Source organism: Ahaetulla prasina, chromosome 10 (genome assembly GCF_028640845.1).
Source record: "Ahaetulla prasina isolate Xishuangbanna chromosome 10, ASM2864084v1, whole genome shotgun sequence".
NCBI classification, from domain to species: domain Eukaryota; kingdom Metazoa; phylum Chordata; class Lepidosauria; order Squamata; family Colubridae; genus Ahaetulla; species Ahaetulla prasina.
In genome coordinates, this window is record NC_080548.1 from 4,897,345 (window position 1) to 4,922,691 (window position 25,347).

Here is a 25,347-nt window from a genome sequence, read left to right on the forward strand (position 1 = left end):
ACACATGATGTGTTAGTTTGGAAAAGAGGAAGTCTTTGGAAAAAATAATACTTAAGGCAAACCTGTTTTCTACTTATTTACCCAAGTAGGTGCCTTCTGTAATTTTCCATCGATGTCAAAGAGGAAACAGTCTGTCCTGGATTGTAAAGTTTTATGGCAAGAGGAGGAGAAAGGTATTCATTGTCATATGGTAATGCTACAGGACATAATCTCCCACTTTCTTTCCTGGCATATCTGAGCTGGTTTTAGTTTACAGCAATGGTTCTCAACCTGTGGCCTATGCACCCATGTGGGGTGGAGGGTTCCCGATGTTGTCACAGGGGTCTGTGAAGGCTTGAGAAATGCTATGATTTAAATCTTGAGTTAAGTCTTGGAGGTCCATGGCCATGATCCTTGGTCGCAAAAGGTATTTAAAGGGGGTCCATGGTGAAGAAAAGGTTGAGAACTACTGGTTTAGAGTATAGGTAGTCCTCGACATACAACCTCAGTTGGGACCAGAATTTCTGTTCTAAGTAAAATGGTTGTTAAGTGAGTCATGGCCATTGACTTTGCTTGTTGGAAGTCAGATGGGAGAGTGGCATGATTCCAAAATGCTGCAACCATTATTAATGCGCTCTCACAGGGAGGGACTCCTTAGGGTGCCGTCCGCCAGGCAGTGCTGACTGGCGACACCCAGGGGAAGGGCCTTCTCTGTGGGGGCTCCCACCCTCTGGAATGAACTTCCCCCAGGACTCCGTCAACTTCCTGACCTTCGAATCTTTCACCACGAGCTTAAGACACATCTATTTATCTGTGCAGGACTGAACTAGAATTTTAATTTTAAATTTAGTTTTTAACGGGGTTTTATTATTTTAATTATAATTTTAAATTCGGCCTTATTCAATAAGTTTTTTAATCAGTGTTTTATCTTGTATTTATATTTGTGTTTTTACCAGGCTGTAAACCGCCCTGAGTCCCTCGGGAGATAGGGCGGTATAAAAATGTGATTAAATAAATAAATAAATAAATAAATAAATAAATAAATAAATAAATAATAACATGCCAATTTAGCAATAGCAATAGCACTTAGACTTATATACTGTTTCACAGTACTTTACAGCCCTCTCTAAGCAGTTTACAGAGTCAGCATATTGTCCTCAACAATCTGGGTCCTCATTTTACCGACCTCTGAAGGATGGAAGGCTGAATCAACCATGAAACTGGTGAGATTCAAACTGCCAAATTGCAGGCACATGGCAGTCAGCAGAAGTAGCCTGCAGTCCTGCATTCTAATGATTACGCCACCATAACTCTTTCATGGTAGGTTATTTTCCAATTTCCAAGTGTCTGAATTTTGATTATGTGACTATAAGAATGCTGTGATGGTCACAGGTGACCAGCTAAGTTCCTTTTTTCAGTACCATTGCATAATTCTAGTCTATTAGTCTTCTGTGGAGCTGAGATCTATCTAATGGATGTAAATACTGGCTTTTAAACTATGTTTCATCCAAAGATGTGGTCCTACTTGGAGATAATAACAGAAGGAAGCTCCTTGTACACAAGTGGTCCTTGACTTAAAATTATTCATTTAGCAGTTGTTTGAATGAACATGCTGTTCGAATATTGCAATGGTACTGAAAAAAGGAACGTAGCTGGTCACTTGTCACCATCACAGCATTCCTACAGCTCTGACTCTTAACAGAGTGACATGAGTGATGTCATGTTGGTGACGCCACGGTCACATGACCACCAAACCACGTCCACAGAACCAGTGGTGAAAATTTTTAGATTTTCTTGGCAAGATTTTTTTGGCAATTGACTTGCCGTTACCAACTTCCTAGGGTTAAGAGAAAATGACTGGCTCAACATCACCTAGCTGAGTTTCCGCCTAAGGTGGGACTAGAATTCAGGGTCTCCCAGTTTCTAGCCTGATACCTTTATCGCTACACCAAACTGGCTCTCTTTGTGCTGGAGAACAATTCAGCTGCCAAGAATTTCATTTGGTTACTGAAATGGATGCTGGGCAGCCCAAAAAATTCTTACCCAGATTGCAAATGTTTCAATTTTTGCCTTCAGGTTTCAACATTTCCAGAAATTTTTCATCTCTAGGAATACTCGTTGCTCTGTCCACCTGGAGAAGAAGTCTGTGTCTATGAGTGCTTGGAAACTTTCCAGATTTTGTGCTTGAAACAAACAAACAAACAAAATTCTGACTTTGAGATTTGCCAATTAGATAGGTTTGTGATTATAGAAATGGCCAGTATATATTAAGTATGCAAAAATAAAAAGTTGAGGCTGGAATATTATTACTTTTATTTCTACTGCGCTGAAGAGTTGGAACTTAATGCTTTTTTCTGTTCCTCCCCACACTGCTTTCTCCCCAATTTTCCCATTATTTTTATTTTCATTTGTATTTTATATTTGATAAGTTTAATACAAGTATACAGATAGTCCTTGACTTATGACCACAAATGAGCCCCAATATTTTTGTTGTTAAGTGAGATATTTAAGTGAGTTTTGCCCCATTTTACGACATTTCTTGCCACGGTTGTTAAGTGAATATGGCTTCCCCATTGATTTTGCTTATCAAAAACTTGCAAAAATTGATCACGTGACCTTGGGACACAGCCACGGTCATCAGTATGGACTGCTACAAAGGTCCTAAGTGTGCAAAATGGTCATAACTCGCTTTTTTCAATGCTGTTGTAACTTTGAATGGTCACTACCTATATATAGAACCCCACGGCAAAGACCGTTGACACCACCCCCTCCCTCCAGCCGGGATTTCCTCCAGGCGCGCTATCCAAGCCCGGGCCTGCTCCCAGAGCCCCCAGCTAAAGGCGCCCCGTGTCTCCGCCTGAGGAGAAAGGGGCGGGGCGGGCGGAGGCCGCGTGAAAAGTGACGCACAGGCGGGTGGGGGCGGCGCCGAGGCTACTGGGCCCTCCCCTCGGCCAGGGCGCGGCGCAGGCGCACCTGCGCGGCAAGAGCGGGCGAGGCGGCTTTCCCAGCGGGCCTTGGGGTTGGTGAGAGGCCTCCTGCCTGTCTGGGCTGACTGAGGGGAGTCGCAAAAGCGCGGCCGCCGCTTCTGGTGCCGCTGCTGCCATCACTGTCTTCCCGCCGGCCAGCTCTGGTTTCGAGGCTGGGCGGTGACGTCGTGTCGCGGGCAGGCGGCCCGGCCCGGCTCTTCCTCTTCGGCCGCGGCTCTGGCCCGGCTACGCGCCCTGACGCAGGCAGAGGGGCCTCCCCGCCCAGGCCGTGTGGGAGGCGCCCGGCCCGCTCAGCGCCTGGCCGTTCAATGCTGCCGGTGGGTAAGCGCGGCGGCGGGTGCGGGAGGGAGGGAGGCCTCGGCGGACCTCTGGCCCGGGGCGGGGGGGGTTGTGCTCCGACGCCGTTGGTTGTAGGGAATGGGGCCGTGGGGTGACGCCGGGGTGACATTGGAGGCGCGCGAGCTCCGGGAGCAGTTGGGAACTGGCGGGGGCAGGATACGAGCCGGGGGCCTTTGCTGGCCCGAGCCGGCACGTACCTCGCGCGTGGGTCTTTCCTTTCTCTGAGGGGTCCGGCACTAAGGCCGCCGGCCCGGGGTCGGGGTGCTGAAGCCCTGGACGGGGGACGGGAGGGGGACCTTTGTGGAAATCACAACAGCGTTTAGGACATTGGCAGATCCGGTGACCGTCTCTCCCCCTACCTTCCCGAGAGCCAGGCATTCTGAGCGCGGCTGCCCTTGGATGCAAAGATGGCAGCCTGGGTCAACGAGGAAGGCCGGCTGCGTTTTGGCTTAAGAGAACGGGGCCTTGATGGAGGCAAAGGGCACGTGGGGGTGGGGTGGGGGGGGGCTGAGAAACGTTTCACCTGGAGCGCCCCGGGAGGGGACGGGAGGAGAGGAGAGAGCCGCCGAGACCTTGCTCAGCCACCTGTGGCATGGCATCCTAGCTGGGAAGGAGAACAAAATGGAGGCTGGATAGGAGGCAGGTTGGGGAAGAGCTGTGCAGACTTAACTGGAAGCACAGCTGCAATAGGGGACTTAGCTCTAGGGCAATGTAGTAAGAGGCGGTGGTTATGTAACAATAGATGGAGTTTGGAGCTTAAAACGTTGAGGAAGTGAAAGCTGCCCGTATACAGTAGGCATGTGCTGCTTGGTAATTAAAAGACCAAGGAGAGAGTGCAAACAGAACCGTGGATGGGTGGGAGGGGGTAGTTAGAAATGGGATAGCAAAGTTGGGTGAGAAAGCCCAGCAGAGACCAGCTAATCGAGGCAGAAAATTAAGGCTAAAATATTCCCAGGGGTAAGGGTCCTTTAGAAGCCTAGAAAAAATTGTCTGCAAAAAAATATTTGTATTAAGTGGCTGGCTCCCATCCCATTTTTTGTTTGTTTGCTTCAAACTTTTTTTTTTGTCTTGGGAGGGGTCTTTCTGAGATTGATTTCAGTCTCCATGGACAGGTTGCTAGTTTCAGTTCGCACTTGTGTAAATTGAAAATGAAGAGAAGACTTGCCCACTTCCTGTTGAATGAGCAGAAGTGGTTGTGACTCAGAACTGCAGTAGTAAGGAAAACCAGGCACCTCCTCTAGTGACTCAAAGTGCAGAAATGAGCTTTGGTCAGTCCTTCATGAGAAAGGCTTGTTTCTATGAGACTGGAACAGAAGATGATAGGATTTCTTTAGGACACCTTGGCCTGTTGATTCATTTTGGAGGTCTGCTGAAAGTTTTCTATTTATTTATAAAAATAATGAAGTCTGATTTTTTCCCCCACTCTTAACATTTACTCATTAAAAGCATTGTTTTCAATTGCTTACTTAAAGGTCTTTAAAAAAAAATATGGTACTGAAACTGGTGTTGAAAAGTTCCTTTAAAAGTAACCTTCATTCTGTAATCACAGAAAATATATTAATATGAGTTATGCATTTTTGTTCCAAAAATTAGAATATTTAATTCATCAAAAAATTTAGTGTCATTAAGCTTCTTAAATATTTCACTCACAAATCAAAAATATACCTAAATAAAGTGTAATTTGTTAGAGCTGTCAAAACTCTAGGAATTGATTTAAACGACTAGAATTGAGTATGACTCAACAGGTACACTTGTCACAAAAAGTTGTTCCTATAAAGCTAAAGTGCATATAATCTATTTTCTGCCCCTGTCTTTGCCCTTCTTTGCCCTACTGTGGAATGTTATGCTGGTTAACTGATGAGAGCCCAGAAGGAAAGACAGAATATGTGGCTGTAAAGTCATGTAATTTGAATAAAGTCTTTTGGTTCTATCTGAAGGTGAAAAAACTTTTAGGATGCTACAATATACTTTTACTAGCAAGTAATTTATTTGATACTGTACAGATACTGTACTAAAACTATTTTTTAAAAATATCAGTTTTCAAACTTGGAGGGGGTTGGATTTATTTTCAATTCTGTCTTTTTCAAGTGGAATGTTACTGTGATCATTTCTTAAAATGAAGAAATTTTAAGAAAATCCAGTTTTTCTTTCTAAAGAAAGAACTGGAGGAATACCTTTGATCATATAGCACAGAAGTTCTGCATTTTGTTACTGGAAGGAGATGGGATGCAATTTCCTCTGTTTTGGAGGGGATAAGAAACTTTATTCAAATTGGTGGCTAATGTGATTTTTACTAAAGAAATGGGACAAAGCAGCACAAGTATAGATAGAAAGTTGATTTATAAAAAAGCTGCCAAAATTGCATTTAAAGAATTGATACATCTTGAAGTAAATACAACAGTAATGTTTATGTTGGAATAGCGATTTTATAGAAGATTATGTTTACTTGGAGCTACTGACAATGATAGTCCAATGCATGAAATCTGTTTCTATCTAATCACCACACACAGGATACTACAGGGGAAATTTCGTTATTCTATCATACTGACTTCTGATAAAATGCTAAGCTAAATGGACATTTAGTCTGTGGGGTGAATGATAACTTGTCTAATATGATCGTAAATTGCTTGCTTGTTCAGTAAAAATATATAACCTTTTACAATCTTGCTGCATTTTGACCTTTATCTCACAAAGTTCTCTAAACAGTAAACTTAATTTCTGAAAATGGATTTATACTAATGTGTCAGTGATCTGGAGGTATACCAATAATTAGTCATTTGGATAAACAGAATTGTTGGCATTGATCATAGAAGATGGTGGATCATCAGCATCTAGAGGCTGACATGTGAAATATACCTGAGGGGTGACATGTTGAGAGAATCGCTTTTGTAAATATATTTTATTTCCATTCTGCCACATACCTTTCCCCCTGCAAATTGAAACTGCATATACTGGAAACACATTCTCTCAAAATTGTAATTGGAAATCTTACAGTAATTTATTTATGGATCTAAATTATTTGCTTTTGAAATTAATTTGCTCATTTTAGCAAATTCTAGGAACTCTGCAAAATCAGTTCCTTCATTAGAACTAATTTAATGCATTATTTCCATAGTTCAGAAGTGAGTACGGTATTTGCAGTTTCTAGGTTTTTTCCACATCATGTAAGGTTTTTTGAATTCTGTTGATATAGAGGATACATTGAAAACAAATTGATGATGATGATGATAATAATAATAATAATAATAATAATAATAATAATAATAATAATAATAATAATAGTCATAATCATAATAAAAAGTTCCATGCTGCAGTATGGAAAATTCTCCAGTGTTTTTATTTTTCTATGGAAAATTTTCTGTTCTACATCATTGAAGTAGCTAACTTGTATTGCATCATCATTTATATTGCGTCATAAAGTTTCCACTGAATCTGAAAATCGCCTTATGCAAATTATCTTGAACAATTTGCATGGTGTACTTTTCCAAAATACTTCTCTGTTCAGTGTTTTGTAGAAAATGTGCATCATTGCAATGCAAACGTGTTGGGGACAATTCTTTATATTTCTTTTATAAGTATCATAATACTTTAGCTTTGGTGTAGAATCTTAAAAGCTTACTACCTAACCCAGTGATGGAGAACATTTTAGAGACCGAGTGCCTAAACTGCAAAATATACAAATAGAATGAGACTATTGCCTTATACACTGTAAGCCGCCCTGAGTCTTCGGAGAAGGGCGGGGTATAAATGTAAACCAAAAAAAAAATAAAAAATCCAAAACCCACTTATTTATCACAAAGTGCCAATACGGCAATTTAACCTGAATAATGAGGTTTTACTACCTAAAATAATGATAAACAAGGCAGAGTTCAGCTAATTGTTCTAAGAAAAACATGATAAATGCATTTTTATGCGCCTTAAAAGAAATCAGGATATTTTAAAAGATCAAAAAAGGACCTTTTTGCACACGGTTTTCTTCTATATTTATTTAATATATTTTCTTATATATGTTCTATTTTACTTTGATATTTATTAAGCAATCCTCATAAATAAGTAATATAGAACCTTGGACTTTCAACAGTATTTTCTAAAATTTGTGATCCACATCTCAAAGATGGTCTTGAAAAATCATATATAGTCATCTTGATTATTTTTCTATGGGTTACTAACTTTTTTGATGAGGTTACATTATACAGTTTATACATAATATTTTTCTGTGGTTACAATGCTACATATAAACAAATACATTTCTATTTGTGTTTGCTCACCATTGGCCACCTCTTTATTATGGTTTGAATCATTTTTTAAAATCATACAGTAGTTTTAGGCTGTCCTATTGCGACGTAGGCAGTTGGAAAAATGAAAAGTAGAAGAGGTTAAAATTCTGCAGTACTGTATAAACCAGTGATGGCGAACCTATGACACACATGCCACAGGTGGCACCCATAGCCATATCAGTGGGCATGCCAGCTCAGCTCCGGCGCGCACGCACATGCCAGCCAGCTGATTTTCGGACCTTCTGAGCCCACCAGAAGTAGGGAAACAGGCTGTTTCCTGCCTCTGGAAGGCCGGGTTTGGGGGGGGGGCTCGTTTTTCTTTCTCGCCTGGCTCCAGATCCTCTCTATGCATTTAGGGAGGGCGAAAACAGCCTTCCCCAGGCCCTCTGGAAGCCCAAAACAGACTTTCCCAACTTCCGGTTGGACAGGAAGTGATGTTTTTTGCTGTCCCCAGCCTCCAGAGACTCCTAGAGAGGCTTGGGAGGCTGGGGACAGCAAAAAACGTCACTCCCTGTCTAACCGGAAGTTGGGAAACGGGCCATTGAGGGCCTCCGAGGGGGTGGGGAAGGCTGTTTTCGCCCTTCCCAGATATATAGAGAGGATCTGGAGCCAGGTGAGAAAGAAAAACGGGCCTACCAGGCCATCACATGCCAGGAGCGGTGGGGGGGGAGGGGGGTTGCACGTGAATGCAGGGGCAGGGCGCATAGAATTATGGGTCTGGGCACACGTGTGCATGAACCTTCCCCCCCCCATCCTGGCACGTAATGGCAAAAAGGTTAGCCATCTCTGGTATAAACTACCCATTAGAAGTCTATTCCCTTAAGGATTGTTAAGGAGAGCGATAGCAAGAGCATTCCTTTATGCAAGCAGTAGTAGTTTTATAAATCTCTTCTCACTTGTAACTATATTGTTAATTGATTCCCTAGCGTCATTTGATAGTTTCTCTGCATTCAGTGTTGTTACAAGCTGTTTGCCTAGAAAATGGCTTCCCCTCCCTTCCCTGGCTATTGGACCATTTGAGATATTTTGGGGACCTGAATGCTTTTCATGTATTGATAGGCAAGGAGAAAATTGAACAACAGCATTGCAAAGCAGTTTTTATGCCTCAAAATCCTCTTTCACGCTGCCAACAGTTTCTACATTTTATTAAGCTGTCTCCCTTTCAGCTTATCTTTGCCAGTCTGGTATTTTCTATGTATTGAACTTAATCAGCTATAATCTGTAGTCAGCACAATTGAAGATCATGTTACTTGGGACCTGAGCTGTGGTCCCATACATCTAATGATTTAGAGCTTTAAATCCTAGTAGTAGTAATGAAACTGAAAAAGGTGAGGGAATGTTTCTGTTGCACATGGTTTTTGCATATCGGTCTTTCTCTCCTTCAAAGTAGACTTTGAATCTGCACATATCTATACCACCTTCTCCGTAATATGTGGTGGGGATAGAATTGTGAAACCCACTTGGTTGTATTTCCCCAGTAGGTGAGCATGATAGACTGTTGCAGATATTTCTACACCTGCAGAACTCTTTGTAATAGCTAAATTGTTTTCACACATAATCCATAAAATTTAGGTGTTTTCAGCATTTCCAGGACATGGCTAGCTTTTTGTCTTTGATTAAAAAGCTATGTCCATATTCATATTGGGTTGATGGTGCTTACCTGGAAATGTATAAACAGGCTACTGAAGCATTTAGTCCCTTCCTTAGTATATTGTCTTGGGTAATGTACGTCACAACCTTGGTAAAGATCAACACTGAAGTGAGGCAGGTTAGAATTTCCTGGTATTTGTTTTATGTTGTGCGTCATGGAACCACACTGCCTTGTGAAAATGTGAGCTGAACTGTTCTTGGCTTTCAGCTTCCTCCTGACATGACTGCTATACATATGCTTGATGGAAACAGAGCACTTAACGAAGCTCTCAATTCTCATATCTTGATGCTAAATCTTCCATAAGCAGCCTATGAAAGGTAACAATTTTTTAACCATTGCATTAAGTGTCATTAAAAGGCAGAATTAGTTCTAAATCTGCATAAAAGGGGAATTAGTACAGTGTGTCATCTGTAGAAGGCTATATGTGTCAGGTAATATGAAAGTTATCTTTCATACATGCATTCCTTAAAAATCTATTAATGCCTCTCCGTAAGCCTAGATACTTTCTTCCTTGTCTTCTAGGTTTTCCATTTGAATCCAAGCCACACATTTATGGCGATTCTGAGTGTCAGGGCAGATTTCTGCCGGGCCCAGCACAGCACCCTGGCTGAGAAGTGAGCTGGAGGCTGGGGTCCCTCGTGGGGTAACTCAACCTGGCCTTGAAGACTCAAGACACTGAGAGAGAATCTTCAAATATATGGGGTTATCTTCTGTACATTGGAAACCTCTTCCTCGTAGTGACACTAGGGAAGCAAAGCCTGGCTGAACTCTGTTGGAGAGAAGACTTGTCCTTACAATTTTCTTCGTGCCTCACCAGTGCCTAAATGTAGTCAAGGCTGCCTATTTTTTGCATGTAGTAGAAACCTGTAAAATCTGAAGGAGTGCCATCTGCAGTGATTGAGGCTGAAGTTGAATTCCAGCAGATGCTCAAGAAAACCAGTATTTCTTAAAGTGAAAAATTATTTTGAAGAACAAGACCAAGGAAATAAGGAAAGCTCTCACCAATTCCCCACTTTAGCGTCTTTGATGTTTTCTGCTGTGAAACATTGCACAATTTGATTTTTAATTTTTGTTAACCCTCATACACTTTCCTCCCTTCGCCATTATGAACCGTCCTGCTCCAGTGGAGATTACTTATGAGACTATGCGCTTCCTGATTACCCACAACCCAACCAATGCAACCCTCACCAAATTCACAGAGGTAAGAGGGGTATCCATCTATGATGTATAAAGTTTGAAGCGTTAGAAAAAGTATTGAGAGATGGACAAATGGAAATGAGGAAGAAAAGGGCATATCAAAAGAAGAAAAAAGTAATTTTATGTAGCCCATTCATAAAAATCCCTTTGCTGTTGGTTCACAGATTATTGAAAAGAATTCATTCTTTTAAAAGTACAGCCCCCATGGGTTCCTACCAAAAAAGGGGCCCTCTTTCATAGAAACTATATGGAGTAGATAATAGCTATGATGAAACTAATGCACATAGTGATAACAAGAGTTCCTGCCATTGCAGTGTCCCCACAGTCACATGAACAAAATTCAGGCCCACCCACTTTTACAACCACCACTACTACCCCCTTCACTGACTTTCATTGTCTTCACCTGCCTCCCTTATGCTGGGCTATGCATCCTGGCCATTCACTCATAGGTGAAAGCTATAGGAGGAGGGTGTGTGTGCTGCACTATGTTCCATTACCGGCTGGCTCCTTTTTTTGGCAAGATTCCCAGCTGATAGTACCAGCTGGGTGGCAGGGGCATTTGGTGACAGCAATTAAGTAGGTGGCCAAAAGGGCAGAGATAGGTAGGTGGAGATGCATTGAAGTAGAGGCAGTCCCTTTCTTCCAATAATGTCATGGATCTCATTGAGTCCTCATTTAACCATGTGAGATTCGCTCAGCAGCAACTGGGATTGCTGGTACCACCATTGCTAAGCATAGTAGTCAAATGAGAGTTTTGCTTAATGTCTGTGTCACTTAGTGATGAACTTGCCGGTCCCACTTAAGGTGGTTAAGTGAGGAGGAGTTACACTTCACCATATCTAGGTTAGTCACTTTAACTATTCAGTAGTAAAAATAAACGTCAGTCTATTTCAACTTTTAAAATAAAGGAACCATGTCATTCCTTTGACTTGCTTTGAAGAGACCTTTATTGATCCTGTAAAATTGTCAGCGATTGACAGCTTACCTAATAAAGGACTATGATGAAAATACAAAGAAGGGTTTTTTCCCTTTCTTTGGTATGTTTAACACCTAAACACCTAACACAGTCCCACTTTGCAAAACTGACTAATATGTTTTTCTGGTTTCTCCCAAAATCTCTGTCAGATACTGCTCAGGATCTCACAAATTCTCTGAGCTGGTAGACAGATTTGCAGGTTAAAAATGTGTGATGGACATGTCATAAAATGGTTGCAAAATAATCATATGTTAGAATGCACATAGTAGTACTAAGCAGCATTGACCCACTGCTGTTTTTTTATTCTAAAAATGCCTTGAGCATTTAAACTCCATAGTTCTAGTTCTGCCTTAGGCACAAAAGCCAGCTGGATGACTTTGAGCCTGCCACTTTCTCAGCCTTATAAAGTCACTTCTGAAAATGCTGCCAAGAAATTGCAGATTTGTGTAATCACCAGGAATCAGGATTTAATTGATTGACACCTCCCCAAGAATCCCTTTTGCTAATGGGGTCCAGAGGTTTTGTTGGGAATGCAGAACAGGTTTGAGATGAATGTCTTGCTTTGCAGAATGCTAGTTTCCCTTAATTTTTTAATCAAGTTTTTCATTTTATATTACATATATATATATATATCAGTGTGTGAACAGTGTGACACCTGGGTGCCATACATTTCAGTACAGATAAAATATTATTGGTCATAGTTATCACATTCATCCAGTTTATATATTTCTAGTAGTAATACACATTTATATCAAATTATAATCTTTCATTATTTCATATTTTTAAAACATACATAATACTACCGCCGTTCAGTTTCTAAACCTCCCTCTTATCATTGCACTTGTCTTATTTTATAAAAATGTGTATACTAATATTCCCCCTTTCTTTTATTTGTCTTTATTCTAACTTTTATTCATGTCACCATTATATTAAAAGATATTCCCTTTGTATTACGATACTATCCTTCATTATTTCATTGTTCAATATTTAAATATACAATTCTAATACCTATAACAATATTATTTAAACATGCAAATTAATTATATTCATATTCTTTACATTCTTCCAATCTATTTGATTTCATTAATATACCTGTTTATATTAAAATATGTTCTTTCATCATTTTTTACTCATTATTTCACTTTATTATTCCACTGCAAGTCATAATATTAAACACTCAATAATACCATTATTCAATCTCTAATTTTCTCATTTTTAATACTTAGGTCTTATTCATATTTCCCATATTTCATTCAAATCTATTTATATTAAAATACTATCCTTCATTGTTTCACTATTCAGTGTTTCAATATACTATTCTAATACCAATCACGATATTATTTAAACATACAAAATAATTATATTCATATTCTTTGCTTTCGTCCAATTTATATAATTCTAGTATCAATACATATGTTTATATTAAAATATGTTCTTTTCGTTATTTAATTGCTCAATGTTTACCAATCACAATATTATTTAAGCTTACTTAGTAATACCCTCATTCAATCTCTAATTTTCCCATTTTATTATTACTTTTGTTTCATCATGTAAAGGTATATATACAAGTAATCCCTTATTCTTATTGAACACATTCCTAACTCTGTTCTAATTTTTCCTCCTGCCACCATTATAAAAACAAGGAAGAAAAAGATTTTTCTTTCTTCTTTTTCCTATCCACCTTCTATCCATCATCTCTTGCCCGCATCAATACTTTAATTCTTATTCTTTTTTTGACTTTCCTCCCATATTCTTCTCTTAAATCTTTATCTGTCTGTATCTTGTCTACATCCTGCCTAGTCAATCTAAGGTTTCTCCCATCCCTATCCCCTTCCACTGTCTAGCTTTGAAATTATCAGCCCGGACTCCTGTCTTCCTTCCCCAAGTATCTTCCTGCTTCTCCCGTTGTCTTTTCAGATTTATTAGAATGTTTCCCCTCTGGTTTGATTCATCAAATGTTATTAATTTTATTGATGACTCCTCGTTATCTTTTCGTTGATTCCTCAATTCTGTTTTTCCGTCTATTCCTTCTGGTCGCTCCTTCCTTTCCTGGGCATCTTGGTCATTGCTCATTGTCCTTTGTATAACATTTTACAATTTTTGATCTATGCCATCCATTAATTCCATAAGAGCCTTATGTTCTTTCTGTATCATATCCTTTATGCTTTGAAACATCCAGTCCATCTCATTCAAAGTTCTGCTCATTTCCTCCTTATGTTGCATCCTATCTTGTTTTAATAAATTCCACTTTTGGGTAATAGCCCAAGAATCATTTGTTCAAACCTGAGGTTGCTCTTCAAAAGTATACACTAATCACAGTTCTTTATGTACCATAAGTAATCAGTCAGTTCCATTTACATAGTCCAGGGAGTTATCCAAGCCCCTCACCTTAATAAATTCAGTCATATAATGTAACATTCAGGGGTCAATTGTCTTCCTTGTTCTCACATTTAAATCTCCACTGGTCGTAGTGTAGATGTATATAGTCCAGTAAACATTTTCACAGTCCTTTAAATGGGTATACAGGCTTGTACATTTTCCTTTCACCAGCAGGTGGCACTCTCAGGTTAATTTTCAATATTATTACTAATAATCTGGTTTTAATTATTTTAAATTGTAATTCAATTATAAAAGCAGTGTTAATTTTTTAAATCGGTAATTCCAGCATTTTAAATTGCCTTAATGTCACGTCTTCCCAATTTAAGAGTCCAATTTACTACGTTTTTGAAGAATTTTTTTCCCTTTTCTTTAATCCTTTCCTTCCGGCATGGTAATTTTCTCAAAGTGTTTGACAGATCTTTGTGTTTGACAAAGTGCTTTAAAAGATCATTCTGAGTAAATCCTAGATTTCTCTTTTGGGGTTAACTTTCAGGTAAAAAAAAAAAATCCTTTCACCCAGTTCCACACTGTTTACCAAAATCCACTCCAACTCAAAACTTAGATGGTCATCGGTTGTCCCTGCTTTGTGGTAGCCATCTTAGGCTGTCTCTTCTCCTTGTCGTGGTTGAGAGGGAACAAAGCCCCGGGTCAGACAGGAAAGCTGCAACTCTCCTGAGACCTTGCAGGGCATTCATCTTTGCTTCACTGCCCCTCCAAGGTGGCTTTGGCTCCTTTGGGAGCCCACCAATGGGGAGAACTTGGCACAGAGACGCGGAGACCAACTGTCCGTGTCCGATCTTGCCGCAACATCAACCGGAAACTCTCACCCTTAATTTTTTTAATGATAAGATTTACAAGTAAAATGAAATTATTAGCTTACTCTAACAATTATTGCCATAGATTACCATCAGAAAACAAGGCAGTATTTCAGACAAGTAAAACTTGATGGCTGTCCAAACAAGGCAACCAAACATTTCCATGTAAATGAGATTAGTAGAGCTGGAGGTAGTTTTATTTTTCCTCATTGTGGGGCTCTTGTTTATGTTGGGGACATTTATCATTTGTGACCTTTCTTACCTCTGATTAAAAAAAGTCATTCTTAAATATTCTTTCTTTTAGGCTGTTGATAAAGCTTGCTTGTCTGTTTCCTTCTCTATACATAATAAACAATATGTTAAAGCAAAGCAGTTGTCTTGATAAAGTCACTGTAACCTGTGGGCTTCTGTTAAAAGAGAATTTGATGTTTGGCTGTTACTTGTTTAAACAGTTTTTGCCGTCTGTTAAGAGTTTACTCCAGGTTTACAAAAGCTGATGCCTTTGCTTCTGTGTATATGTCCCCTAAAATATAATTAACTAAAAGCCAGATTCTTCACTATAGTCCCCAATTTAGTGCAGATATCTGTAGGATTATTTTTACCATGTCCAGAAAGCAGGAATTTATATTTCTTAAAGTGGTGTGTTAGTTATTAGGATGGTCTTGTCAATGAATTGATCTAATTCCCGTTTAAAATACTCTGTTACTTTTCACTATAGTTACAAGAGCAGCCACATTTCAGTATGTATAACTTAACTCCTCGCAGGGTAGAGTCTCAGAAAAATATTCTGGAGCAATTTAGAGACCATCCCAACCCTTGAATTTGTTTCTTTCTTCTCAAAAGCTTTTGAAAAACAGAAAAAAAAATCTAAAATACTTATGACACAAAAGAAATTAATCCCTGCCTGGAAATGTTCAGATCAAAAATTATATATATGGGGAAGAATTATATGGAACAAAATGTGTACGCCACATTACTTTCTCCCTACTCCTTTTCCTCAGCTTGGTAGTACATCTTATTTTTTTATTGATGGAGGATGAATTCCAGAATATATGAATTTTCTTCTATTTTCAGAGTTAACCTTACTTGACTATTTCTTCTAATAGGGAAAAATGAAGGGATACCACATTCCTGAGGTCCAACAGCCTGTTGCCCCATTTGTAGGAAAATTAGAAACATTTACAGCAGTGCTTAAAAGATGTGAATCCTTTTGGGTTTTCAATATTTCATCATATACATGACCTTAACTATTACCTGTTCTCTAGGCAAATTAAATAAATTAAAAGCATACCTTATTAGGTGTTACAATCAAAGGAATTATACTTTCCCCTTTAAATGAATTTGCATTCCTAGAGGTTCCAATACTTTTGCCACATGCGCAAATAGTTTTTCCTCAATAATAACTAAATGAACAATGTTTTTTACTCATTTAATATCTAGTTTTAGGACTTGTATGGGGAACCGATCACAAGATGATGTAGGTCCTCAACTGTGACTGGTTGAAGTTGCAATGGATTTACCTGGGAGGGGGGTACTTACGACTTTGGATTACAAGTTGCCATGGTCACCTTTCCCTCCCCCATCATGTGATTCCATTTTGAGTGCTTGGCAACTGAACTGCATTTACAGTTGTTTGCAGTGTCCTGTGGTCACATGACTGGATTTTACAACGGTCTTGCCCAAATCCAGTATTTACAGTATTTTCAATTTTTTGCAAAACCATGCCCATAAGCAAATGACTGCTTGCAGCTGCTTTATGACCGTGGTATTTACTTAACAACTGCTGCAAAAAAGGTTATAAAATCAGGTCAGTCAAGTGACTTGACCTGCTTTATGATATCATGAGTTATGACCATGATCGGCAGGCTCCATTACAATCATAATTACCTGTATTGATGTAGAAATACTGAAAATTCCAAAGGGTTCAAAGGGTTTAAATACTTTTTTTTATGCATTATTGATACAGAGGCACCAGGGCAGCCATTTTAGGTTGCAGCAAAAATACTTTCTTTTGATAAGTTGCTGTAAGTTAATAGTTATTAATAAAGCTGCATGTCTCAATAAGTGACACTTTTTGCCCTTTACTCCGAGAAATAAATTGGACATGTTTCCTGTTTGTTCACAAAAGGAGCTGAAGAAATACGGCGTGACCACCTTGGTGCGAGTTTGCGATGCTACCTATGATAAAGCACCTGTTGAAAAAGAAGGAATACAAGTTCTGGTGAGTATTTTTCAATCTTTGGGAAGTACGATCATGAAGAGAATGGAACTGACAATATGGCAATCTTTCAATGTCATTGCTAAATATCTTTTTAATGCTGTGGAATGTTCCTGCATCCTGTGTAAAATTGGTTTGGAATCTGGGCTGTAAAGCAGCTTGCATTTTTCTCCCTGAAGGTCTGTGACCAATCAAGATTTTGACTGTTACTCATTTAGAGGAAGAAGGTATAAGTAGTATCCTGTTCATATCAGAACAGAGAAAGATTTCATTCAAATTGGTCGGTTCAGCCCATAATACTGAACTAAGTTCTTAGATAGACAAGTCACAGAGGAAATAGTCACAGGTAGTTAACTGCCTGTTTTCTCAGCGACCCATGATTATGACCTGAATAGTGTATATTAGCATGTCGCTTTTTAGCAGCTGAGCATATTTTGATGTATTGTAAGTTGCAAACCAGCCGAAAGGTATGAATGAGAAAGTGGCTCAAGTGATATATGTTGCTTGGCATCCTCTGTGTATATAAGTAGTCTTCAGATAATGTCTGTATAGAAAACTGGAATTTTTCCTGCCTGAGAAATCGTGACTCCAGTGCATGGGTATCACTCTGTGTCTTCTGGCTCTATGGACAGGGTTCAAACTTAAGAGACGCCCCCTTTGTAGACCTCCCACTTTCAACTCTGTCCTGAGCTCGTGAGGACATTTTCTGGGTTTACTCCTGTGTGTTTGGATTTAGCAGGAGTTGAAGTTTGGAAATTTGTGCTTTTCTCTTTGAAATGGCATCAACTGAGTAAGTAAATGAGCTATCTTTGAGGGTTTTTTTTTTTTATTAATAGGAGTTTTCTTGGAGCCTCTATGAAAATGTAGAAGCTGAGTGGAATGAGCGAACCTTATTTAAGTGTTTGATGAGTTTAATTACAAGGCTGAGGATCGTTAAAGTGTGTGTGTGTGTGTGTGGAGAGCAGCGGGGGAAACTATTATTTGGAGCTGCAAGGAAAGTTTATTTTGTTTGTCTCCATTTTAACTTGTTTGTACCGGGAGCACATGGTGTGAGTACTGGGAGATTTAAATCAAGCTGCTGATTCCACATGGTTACTCCTTTGGGGGAGAATCAGAGCAGCGGGGGAAGTTTGAGAACACATTGCCTCCAATTTATTTATTTTTTGTTTGTGCTGCTATTTTAAGCTCCGGATTTCAGGTGCCTTTGCTGGAATACCCACCATATGTGGGGAAGGCACAGGAAGGAACAAGCTCTTGAGCACCATGTTGGAAACCACCTGGGGCTAGCCAGGGCGGTGGCCATTTTGGGAGCTGGCTGACTTTATATGTATAGAGAAGATGATGAAAATAAATACATGAATGATATATATATATCCATATATATATGGAAAATAAACAGGAATAATATGATAATAATAATAATAATAAAGAAAAAATAAATAAAAATTAAATAATAATAATACCAGAAAAATAAAAATAAAAATAAAAAAATAAAAGAAATTAAAAAAATAAAAAATAAAAATTGAACTGAAGAAAGAGAAAAGAGGCTGTCATGGGGTTTCGGTGATCGGCCCTCCAGTACAGCATAGGCCTTTGGAGTAAAGAAGTGAAGAGGCCTGATTTAGCCTGAGGCAGCCGTTTCCAGGCTGCATGGCTTTGGAGTTTTGAGCAGGCGTTCTGACCTGCAGAGGGAAAGGACCAACAGTTTAGGGAATTAACCCTTGTAATGCTGCTGAGTTCTTAAGATGGTAACTGGTTATTGAGGCTTGTACATTGACATGTATATGTATTACATAGAATTTGTTATGATAACAATAATAATAAAAAATAATAATAATAATAATAATTTTTAAAAAAATTTTTTTTTTAATTTCATGGAATTATAAAAGGTGCTTACTTATATGTAATTTTATTTCTATATGTGTTCTAGAAATATGGCATCGGATGCCTCACTTAGTGACCAGATTGGAGGTCACTGATGCTTCTCAACCTCAGAGAGCTGCCACTGAAGGCTCGAAGAGCCGTTGTCATAAGACAAGGAGTGGCAGTTCGGAAGCAGCTGCAAAACTTAGAGCAAAAGCCTTGGCGCTTAAAAGGCCCACTAAAGCGCAGGAGAAGGCGGAAAAACGCCGCCAGAAGGCGCTGGAAAGACAGGTACAGAGGAACACCAACAAGGCCACTAAGTCCACATTTATTAGGGATCAGGTACAGCCTATGGAGAAAGATCCAATGGTGGAACCGGATCCTTCTTCCAGTTTTCTGGCCAGGGCCCTGTCGCCCCAGCCATCAGGGAGCGGCTCCAATACAGGGAGGCCCAGTTCTACACCTATCAACTTGGTAGCATCACAAGGGGATAGGCAGACCATAGACCAGGTGACAGAAATGCCTGAGTTAGTGCGGAAATGGATCGCAGAGGCGGTTCACCGGGAACTTGAGGCAGGCAAAAGTCGTAACAGGCAATCTGTTCTTGGGACGGAAGCCCAGTCACAGGATAGGGATCAGGTAGAAACAGAACCAGCAGACGGACACATGGGGTCACGTTCTGACAGCTCTGATTCGCCTTCAGAGGCGGAGAGTTCCCCATCCATGGAGGATGAACAATGGGACCAGGAATTGTCTGAGGAGGAAGGTTTTTTACCGGAGCAGCCCATGTTTAAAGGGCTGTTCAGGCCTCATCTTTTTAAGGCCTTGTTGAGTAAAGCTAAGGTGGTTACTAAACAGGGACTCCTAGGGGAACAAAGTGCCTGTCCAGAGCAAGACCCTGCAGACATGCTTTTTTCTGAACCAACAATGGAGACGGATACAGTTCCTGCTCCTAAATTATTTCTAGATATGATTAAGAAACAGTGGGAAGCCCCGGCCGCATTACCGAACATGTCCTCCCTTGAGAGATGGTTTTTTAACACGGCTTCTGACCTGATGGAACTCCTGAGAGTGCCTGAGGTGGATGACCCGGTTTTGGCCCTGGCTTCCTCTTCAGCCACCTTGGTTGAACCTGAGGAAGTTTTGAAGCCAGAGGATCGGAAGTTGGAGCAGGCCCTCACGAAGACGCATCAGGCGGCAGCCTGGGGTATAAGGGCGGCCACAGCAGCATCCTTCTTCAGCAGGGCCGTCCTCCTGTGGCTTAAACAAATGCAGGAGAAAGTGCCGGTGACTGATCCGAGGACTCATCAGGATTTCAACAAGATAGTGGCAGCTGTGGAATACACAGCGGATGCCACTATGTCCTCTGCGAAATATGTGGCAAAGTCGATTGCGTCCTCGGTCACAGCACGGAGGTTTCTTTGGTTAAAAAATTGGCAAGCAGACACAAAGCGCAGATGGCGATTGGCCTCTGTGCCATTTAAAGGTGCAAAGTTGTTTGGTGAGGCTTTGGAGCCCGTGTTGACGGAAACTAAGGGGAAGAAGAAGGTGTTGACTGCCTTGTCAAGGAGAGGGGATACAAGGTTTCCCCCCTCCTTTCGGAAGTCTTATTTTCGTCCCTATTGGGGGTCGGCCTTTGGCAGATATCAGAGAGGTTTTCAAACACAGGGAGGTCAGTGGGGCCACTATCATCACTCAGAGGAGGGGTCCTCTGACAAAGGCAGGTCCCGCGGTCAGTCGCAGCGTCCTTTTCGGGGGAGGGGCAACCGCTCCTTCCGCAGACACCGCTGACGGCAGGCATCAGGCTCCCATTGGTGGCCGTCTAGGGCTGTTCGCCGACCAGTGGGAGAAAACCACCTCCGATCTATGGATAAGGGAGACCATTTCATCAGGTCTCTCACTAGAATTTCTTGCACCCCCTCCGACGGTCTTATTTCGATGTCCCAGGTCTCGAGATGCGACAAAAAGAGAGATCATGGACACTGCGGTTCAGCACTTGCTGAACATCGGAGCGGTGGAGCCCGTTCCGGTTCACGAACAATGGAGCGGTTATTACTCAATGTTGTTCGTCATCCAGAAGGCCTCGGGGGGGCTGCGACCAATTCTCAACCTAAAAGGATTGAACAGGTATGTGAAGTATCGGAGGTTCAAGATGCACTCCCTGCGGTCAATCCTTACGAATGTCCGGAAGGGGGACTTCTTGACCTCCATAGACCTTACGGAGGCATACCTTCATGTTCCGATAAATCGGAAGCACAGGAGGTTCCTGAGGTTCTTTTACGACGGCAAGCATTTGCAGTACCGAGCGCTTCCATTCGGCCTTGCCTCGGCCCCCAGGGTTTTTACGAAGATCCTGGCGGCGTTAGGAGCGCTTCTCAGGGCTCGTCCAATACGGATTCAGGCATACCTGGACGATATTTTGGTGCAGTCAGTCTCTCACAGACAGGCAATAGAAGATTTGAGGGAGACGATACTTTGTCTGCAGACTCATGGTTTCTCCATAAACATGGGAAAGAGTCACGTCATTCCCACGAACCGGCTGTTACATTTAGGGGCAGTAATAGATACGCTGAAGGGTCAAGTTTTCCTGTCCCCAGACAGACTTCAGAGCATCAAGGACCTGGTAGTGCAGATTCGCTCACAGAGGAGAGTTCCACTGGCATTACTCTCATCTCTGCTGGGCAAGATGATTTCCTGCATAGAGGTGGTCCCATGGGCAAGGTTTCATGCAAGGCCTCTACAATGGTTCATGTTACCGTTTCAGAGGTCAGGCAGGGACACGTCGCAGTTCAAGGTCAGGGTCCCGGGAGACGTTCTAATGTCTCTACGCTGGTGGAAGTCCAGGAACATGGAAAGGGGCTGCCATTTTTTGGAACAGGACCGCATCACGGTGACAACGGACGCCAGTCTGATAGGCTGGGGGGCTCATTGTCAGGACCAGGTGATCCAGGGCTCTTGGTCAAGGGGGGAGACAAAGAGGAGCATAAATTGGCTGGAGCTGAGAGCGGCCAGGTTAGCGCTCAGACATTTCAGGCACTGTTTGAGGGATCGACATGTGCTTCTCCTGACAGACAACATCACAGTGAAGGCCCACATCAACAGGCAGGGAGGCACTCGATCCAGGGGGCTCATGGCGGAGGCGGATCGCCTTTGTCGCTGGGCCGAGCGCAATGTGATTTCCATCAGGGCGGAACACATTGCCGGGATAGACAATGTCAGAGCAGATTGGTTGAGCAGGGCACCTCTGGATCCTGCAGAATGGAGACTGGATCCGGAGTTATTCAAGGAGATTGTGAGGCGATTCGGACAGCCGGTCATCGATCTCTTCGCATCTCCAGCGAACCATCAACTTCCTCGGTATTTCTCCAGGTCCCCAGCGCCAGGGGCGGAAGGTAAACGCCCTCCGTCTTCCTTGGCCCAGGGGTCTACTATATGCCTTCCCGCCGATGGCTATCCTTCCTCGGGTAATTGGTCGGATTCTGCAGACCAGGGCACAGGTCATTCTGGTGGCACCATACTGGCCCAGAAGGCCGTGGTTCGCGGATCTGGTACGTCTGTCGGTCGCCGCACCATGGAGGATTCCACCCGACAGGGTGTCTCTCAGTCAGGGACCGGTTCATCACCCGGGTCCCCAGTGGTTGCACTTGACCGCGTGGCTGTTGAGCGGAGACTGCTAGAAAGACGGAAATTTCCCTCAGATGTGATAACGACAATGCAGGCGGCTAGACGACCGTCTACTACACGAATTTATGATTCCACTTGGAGAACCTTTGTGATTTGGTGCACTGGTAGGAGCATTCAGCCAACCAAGGTAAAGGTTCCACAGTTGTTGCAGTTTTTGCAGGCTGGGTTGAAGAAAGGGCTGGCACCAGGGACGTTACGCAGGCAGGTGGCAGCGATAGCGTCAGTGTTAGGTTCTGCGGGTAGGCGGTCGGTGACAAAGGACCCAGAGGTAAAGAGGTTTTTGAGGGGGGCGACCAACCTGAGACCGGCAGTGGTTCACCGTTATCCCACCTGGGACCTTCAGAAGGTTTTGCAGGCACTTTGCAAGGCTCCTTTGAACCGATTAGGACAGTTCACATCAGTTTTTGACTTACAAGACGCTGTTTTGGTAGCCATCACATCGGCCCGCAGGATTTCGGAACTGGCCGCACTCTCGGTGCGAGAAGACTTGTGTGTGTTCCACTCCGATAGAGTGGTTTTGCGTTTGGACCCAACCTTTGTGCCGAAGGTCAACTCCTGGTTCCACCGGGCCCAGGAGTTGGTTCTTCCGGATTTTTGTCCTAATCCATCACACGCGAAGGAACGTGTGTGGCACACTCTGGATGTAAGACGGGCTCTGAGGGTTTACATCAAAAGAACTAGGGCTTTCCGACGGACAGAGGCACTTTTTGTGTCATTCCAACCATCCACCATGGGACAGAAGCTTTCCGCTTCGGCGGTGGGCAGGTTACTCAGAGCCACCATAGCCAGAGCCTACGAGGCTCAGGCTTTACCAAGGCCTAAGGCTATTACGGCACATTCAACGAGGAGTGCGGCCACATCGGCTGCATGGGCCACACAAGCGTCGGTGGAGGAGATTTGCAGGGCAGCGACCTGGTCGACTCCGTCACCTTTTATACGTCATTATCGGATTGACGCATATGCATCGGCTGAGGCGGCCTTTGGTCGGAGAGTACTACAACGTGTGGTAGAGACGCCGGAAGGAGATGACCAGACGGCTTCCCACCCATGAGGACTGACAGCTTGGGTAAGTCCCATGCACTGGAGTCACGACTTCTCAGGCAGGAAAATGGGTGTTGGTCTTACCTGATACACCCCTTTTCTGATGAGAAGGAGTGACTCCAGCCCCACCCTAATGAAAGGGTCTGGTCAGGGAGGTGTCCGTGGGGTGTTGTTACAGGTACATTATTCGGAACCCTCGTCGAACATCGTTGAAAGTGGGAGGTCTACAAAGGGGGCGTCTCTTAAGTTTGAACCCTGTCCATAGAGCCAGAAGACACAGAGTGATACCCATGCACTGGAGTCACTCCTTCTCGTCAGAAAAGGGGTGTATCAGGTAAGACCAACACCCATTCCATTGTTAAGTGATGCGGTTGGGAAGTGTGACATCATGTGACCACATTGCTTAGTAGCAGCAATCCTGGCAATCTCTATTGGCTACTGTTAGCTAAATCCAACGCAGTCATTAGAAGAGAAACAAATAATCCTTGCTTAACAACCAGCCATTTAATAACCATTTGAATTAATTGTGACCTGTGAAGCACTTCTGATTTGTTGCAAAATGCCTTCCGCAGTAATGTGAACACTGTCTTGCTTAACCACTGCTTCACTCAGTGATTGAGATTCTGGTCCCAATTGTTATACAGCCAGGTATAATGCTAAAGTCATTCCCAGCTTGTTCTCTCCCAGCTCCAAGACTCAGTAAGGTAAGGGACTGCTTCCTTTTCAACTCCCCCCAGCTGCTTATCTCTCCCACCCAACCCATCTCTGCCTTCTTGGCTGCCTGACTATATTCTGCTACCAGCTGCTTCTGCGCTCATCACTACATACTACTACTGTACTGGCCAGGGCCTTTCCCATTGCCTTCTTTTGTACTGGTGCAGCCAGGGCTTGCTTTCATGTGCTGAGGTTATTTTCCATAAGAAGGCCCTAAATAAATAAATGGAGGAGGTCCTGGACAGGTCACAAGAGAAGTCCTGGTTGCACCAGCGTGAAAGAAGGTAGTGCAAAGAAGGTCCTGACTATACAGTAATGATGCATGATGTGGGCAAGGCCAGGTAGCAGGAATACCGGGTGGTAGCAGGTAGGTGGATGGTTAAAAGGCAGCCGTAAATGTGGGTGATCCTGAATTTTGTTTGTGTGACCACAGAGGCATTGCATTGGTCAGAACGTCAAGGACTGGACTTTTAGTCCCTTCATTCAGCACTGATTGAATGGACATTAAACAAGGATTATCTGTAATTAAATTGAGCCAAGAAAGCTATATATTTTTAAAAAACTTTTATCTCCATGCCAAGATCCCTAGACTTGTTGTTTTAGAAACAAGAATTTTAAAAATAAACTGATTTCTGAGAGTTGCTTTAGAAAAAACAAGAATAGCAAATCATAGAAAAACCATGGGAAATCAGTTGAAAAAAATACTTAAGAAATTCTGGTGAGGAAATTCACTGCTTTGGTTAACTTCTTCCACTGGCAGGAGGAACTAAGTGGGAATGATTGAAGCTGCAGGACCTCTATTTCATTACTTATTTAAATTTATCCCTTAACAGTCCCAGTGTTTTGAAGTCTGTATGCTACTGGACCAAGTGTAAATGTGGGTTGAGTACAGATAATATTACACAGGTTATAGGGTTGATTCATTCAGGTTTAATGGAAAAGTGTACTCTAGACTTTCATGTAGCATCTTTGGCAATGCCTTATAGAACTGAAAATTTATGTGTGTGTGTGTCTCTCTATATATATACACACACACATACACACACAGTATGTATATAGAGTAAGATGCAGTGGATATATTTATGCTTAGAAAAACAAGCCCTATATTTCAATAAATGCAACTTTCTAAGGTGAAGTATGTATAATCTTAAATGCAATAAAAATGCAGGGAGTCAGCTTCTCAGATTTTTGTTTTATTTAGAATAAAATGGCATAAAATAGGGATGT

At 42.0% G+C, this 25,347-nt stretch overlaps 1 protein-coding gene across 10 annotated transcripts in view; it reads left to right on the forward strand.

Moving 5' to 3' along the window:
- The first annotated feature begins 2,932 nt into the window (after nucleotides 1-2,932).
- Nucleotides 2,933-25,347, forward strand: part of PTP4A2 (protein tyrosine phosphatase 4A2) — a 56,797-nt gene continuing 34,382 nt past the window's right edge. For 2 of the 10 annotated variants that reach the window (XM_058195329.1, XM_058195330.1), the window contains exon 1: nucleotides 23,682-23,740. In XM_058195329.1, coding sequence (XP_058051312.1) covers nucleotides 23,697-23,740 — 44 coding nt within the window. In that variant the 5' untranslated portion in view covers nucleotides 23,682-23,696. Of the gene's footprint in view, nucleotides 3,284-9,440; nucleotides 9,551-9,755; nucleotides 10,435-16,728; nucleotides 16,822-18,748; nucleotides 18,973-19,126; nucleotides 22,069-23,681; nucleotides 23,741-25,347 lie in introns of those variants that run through there. The other 8 variants (XM_058195325.1, XM_058195326.1, XM_058195324.1 and 5 more) reach the window with 8 other exon arrangements.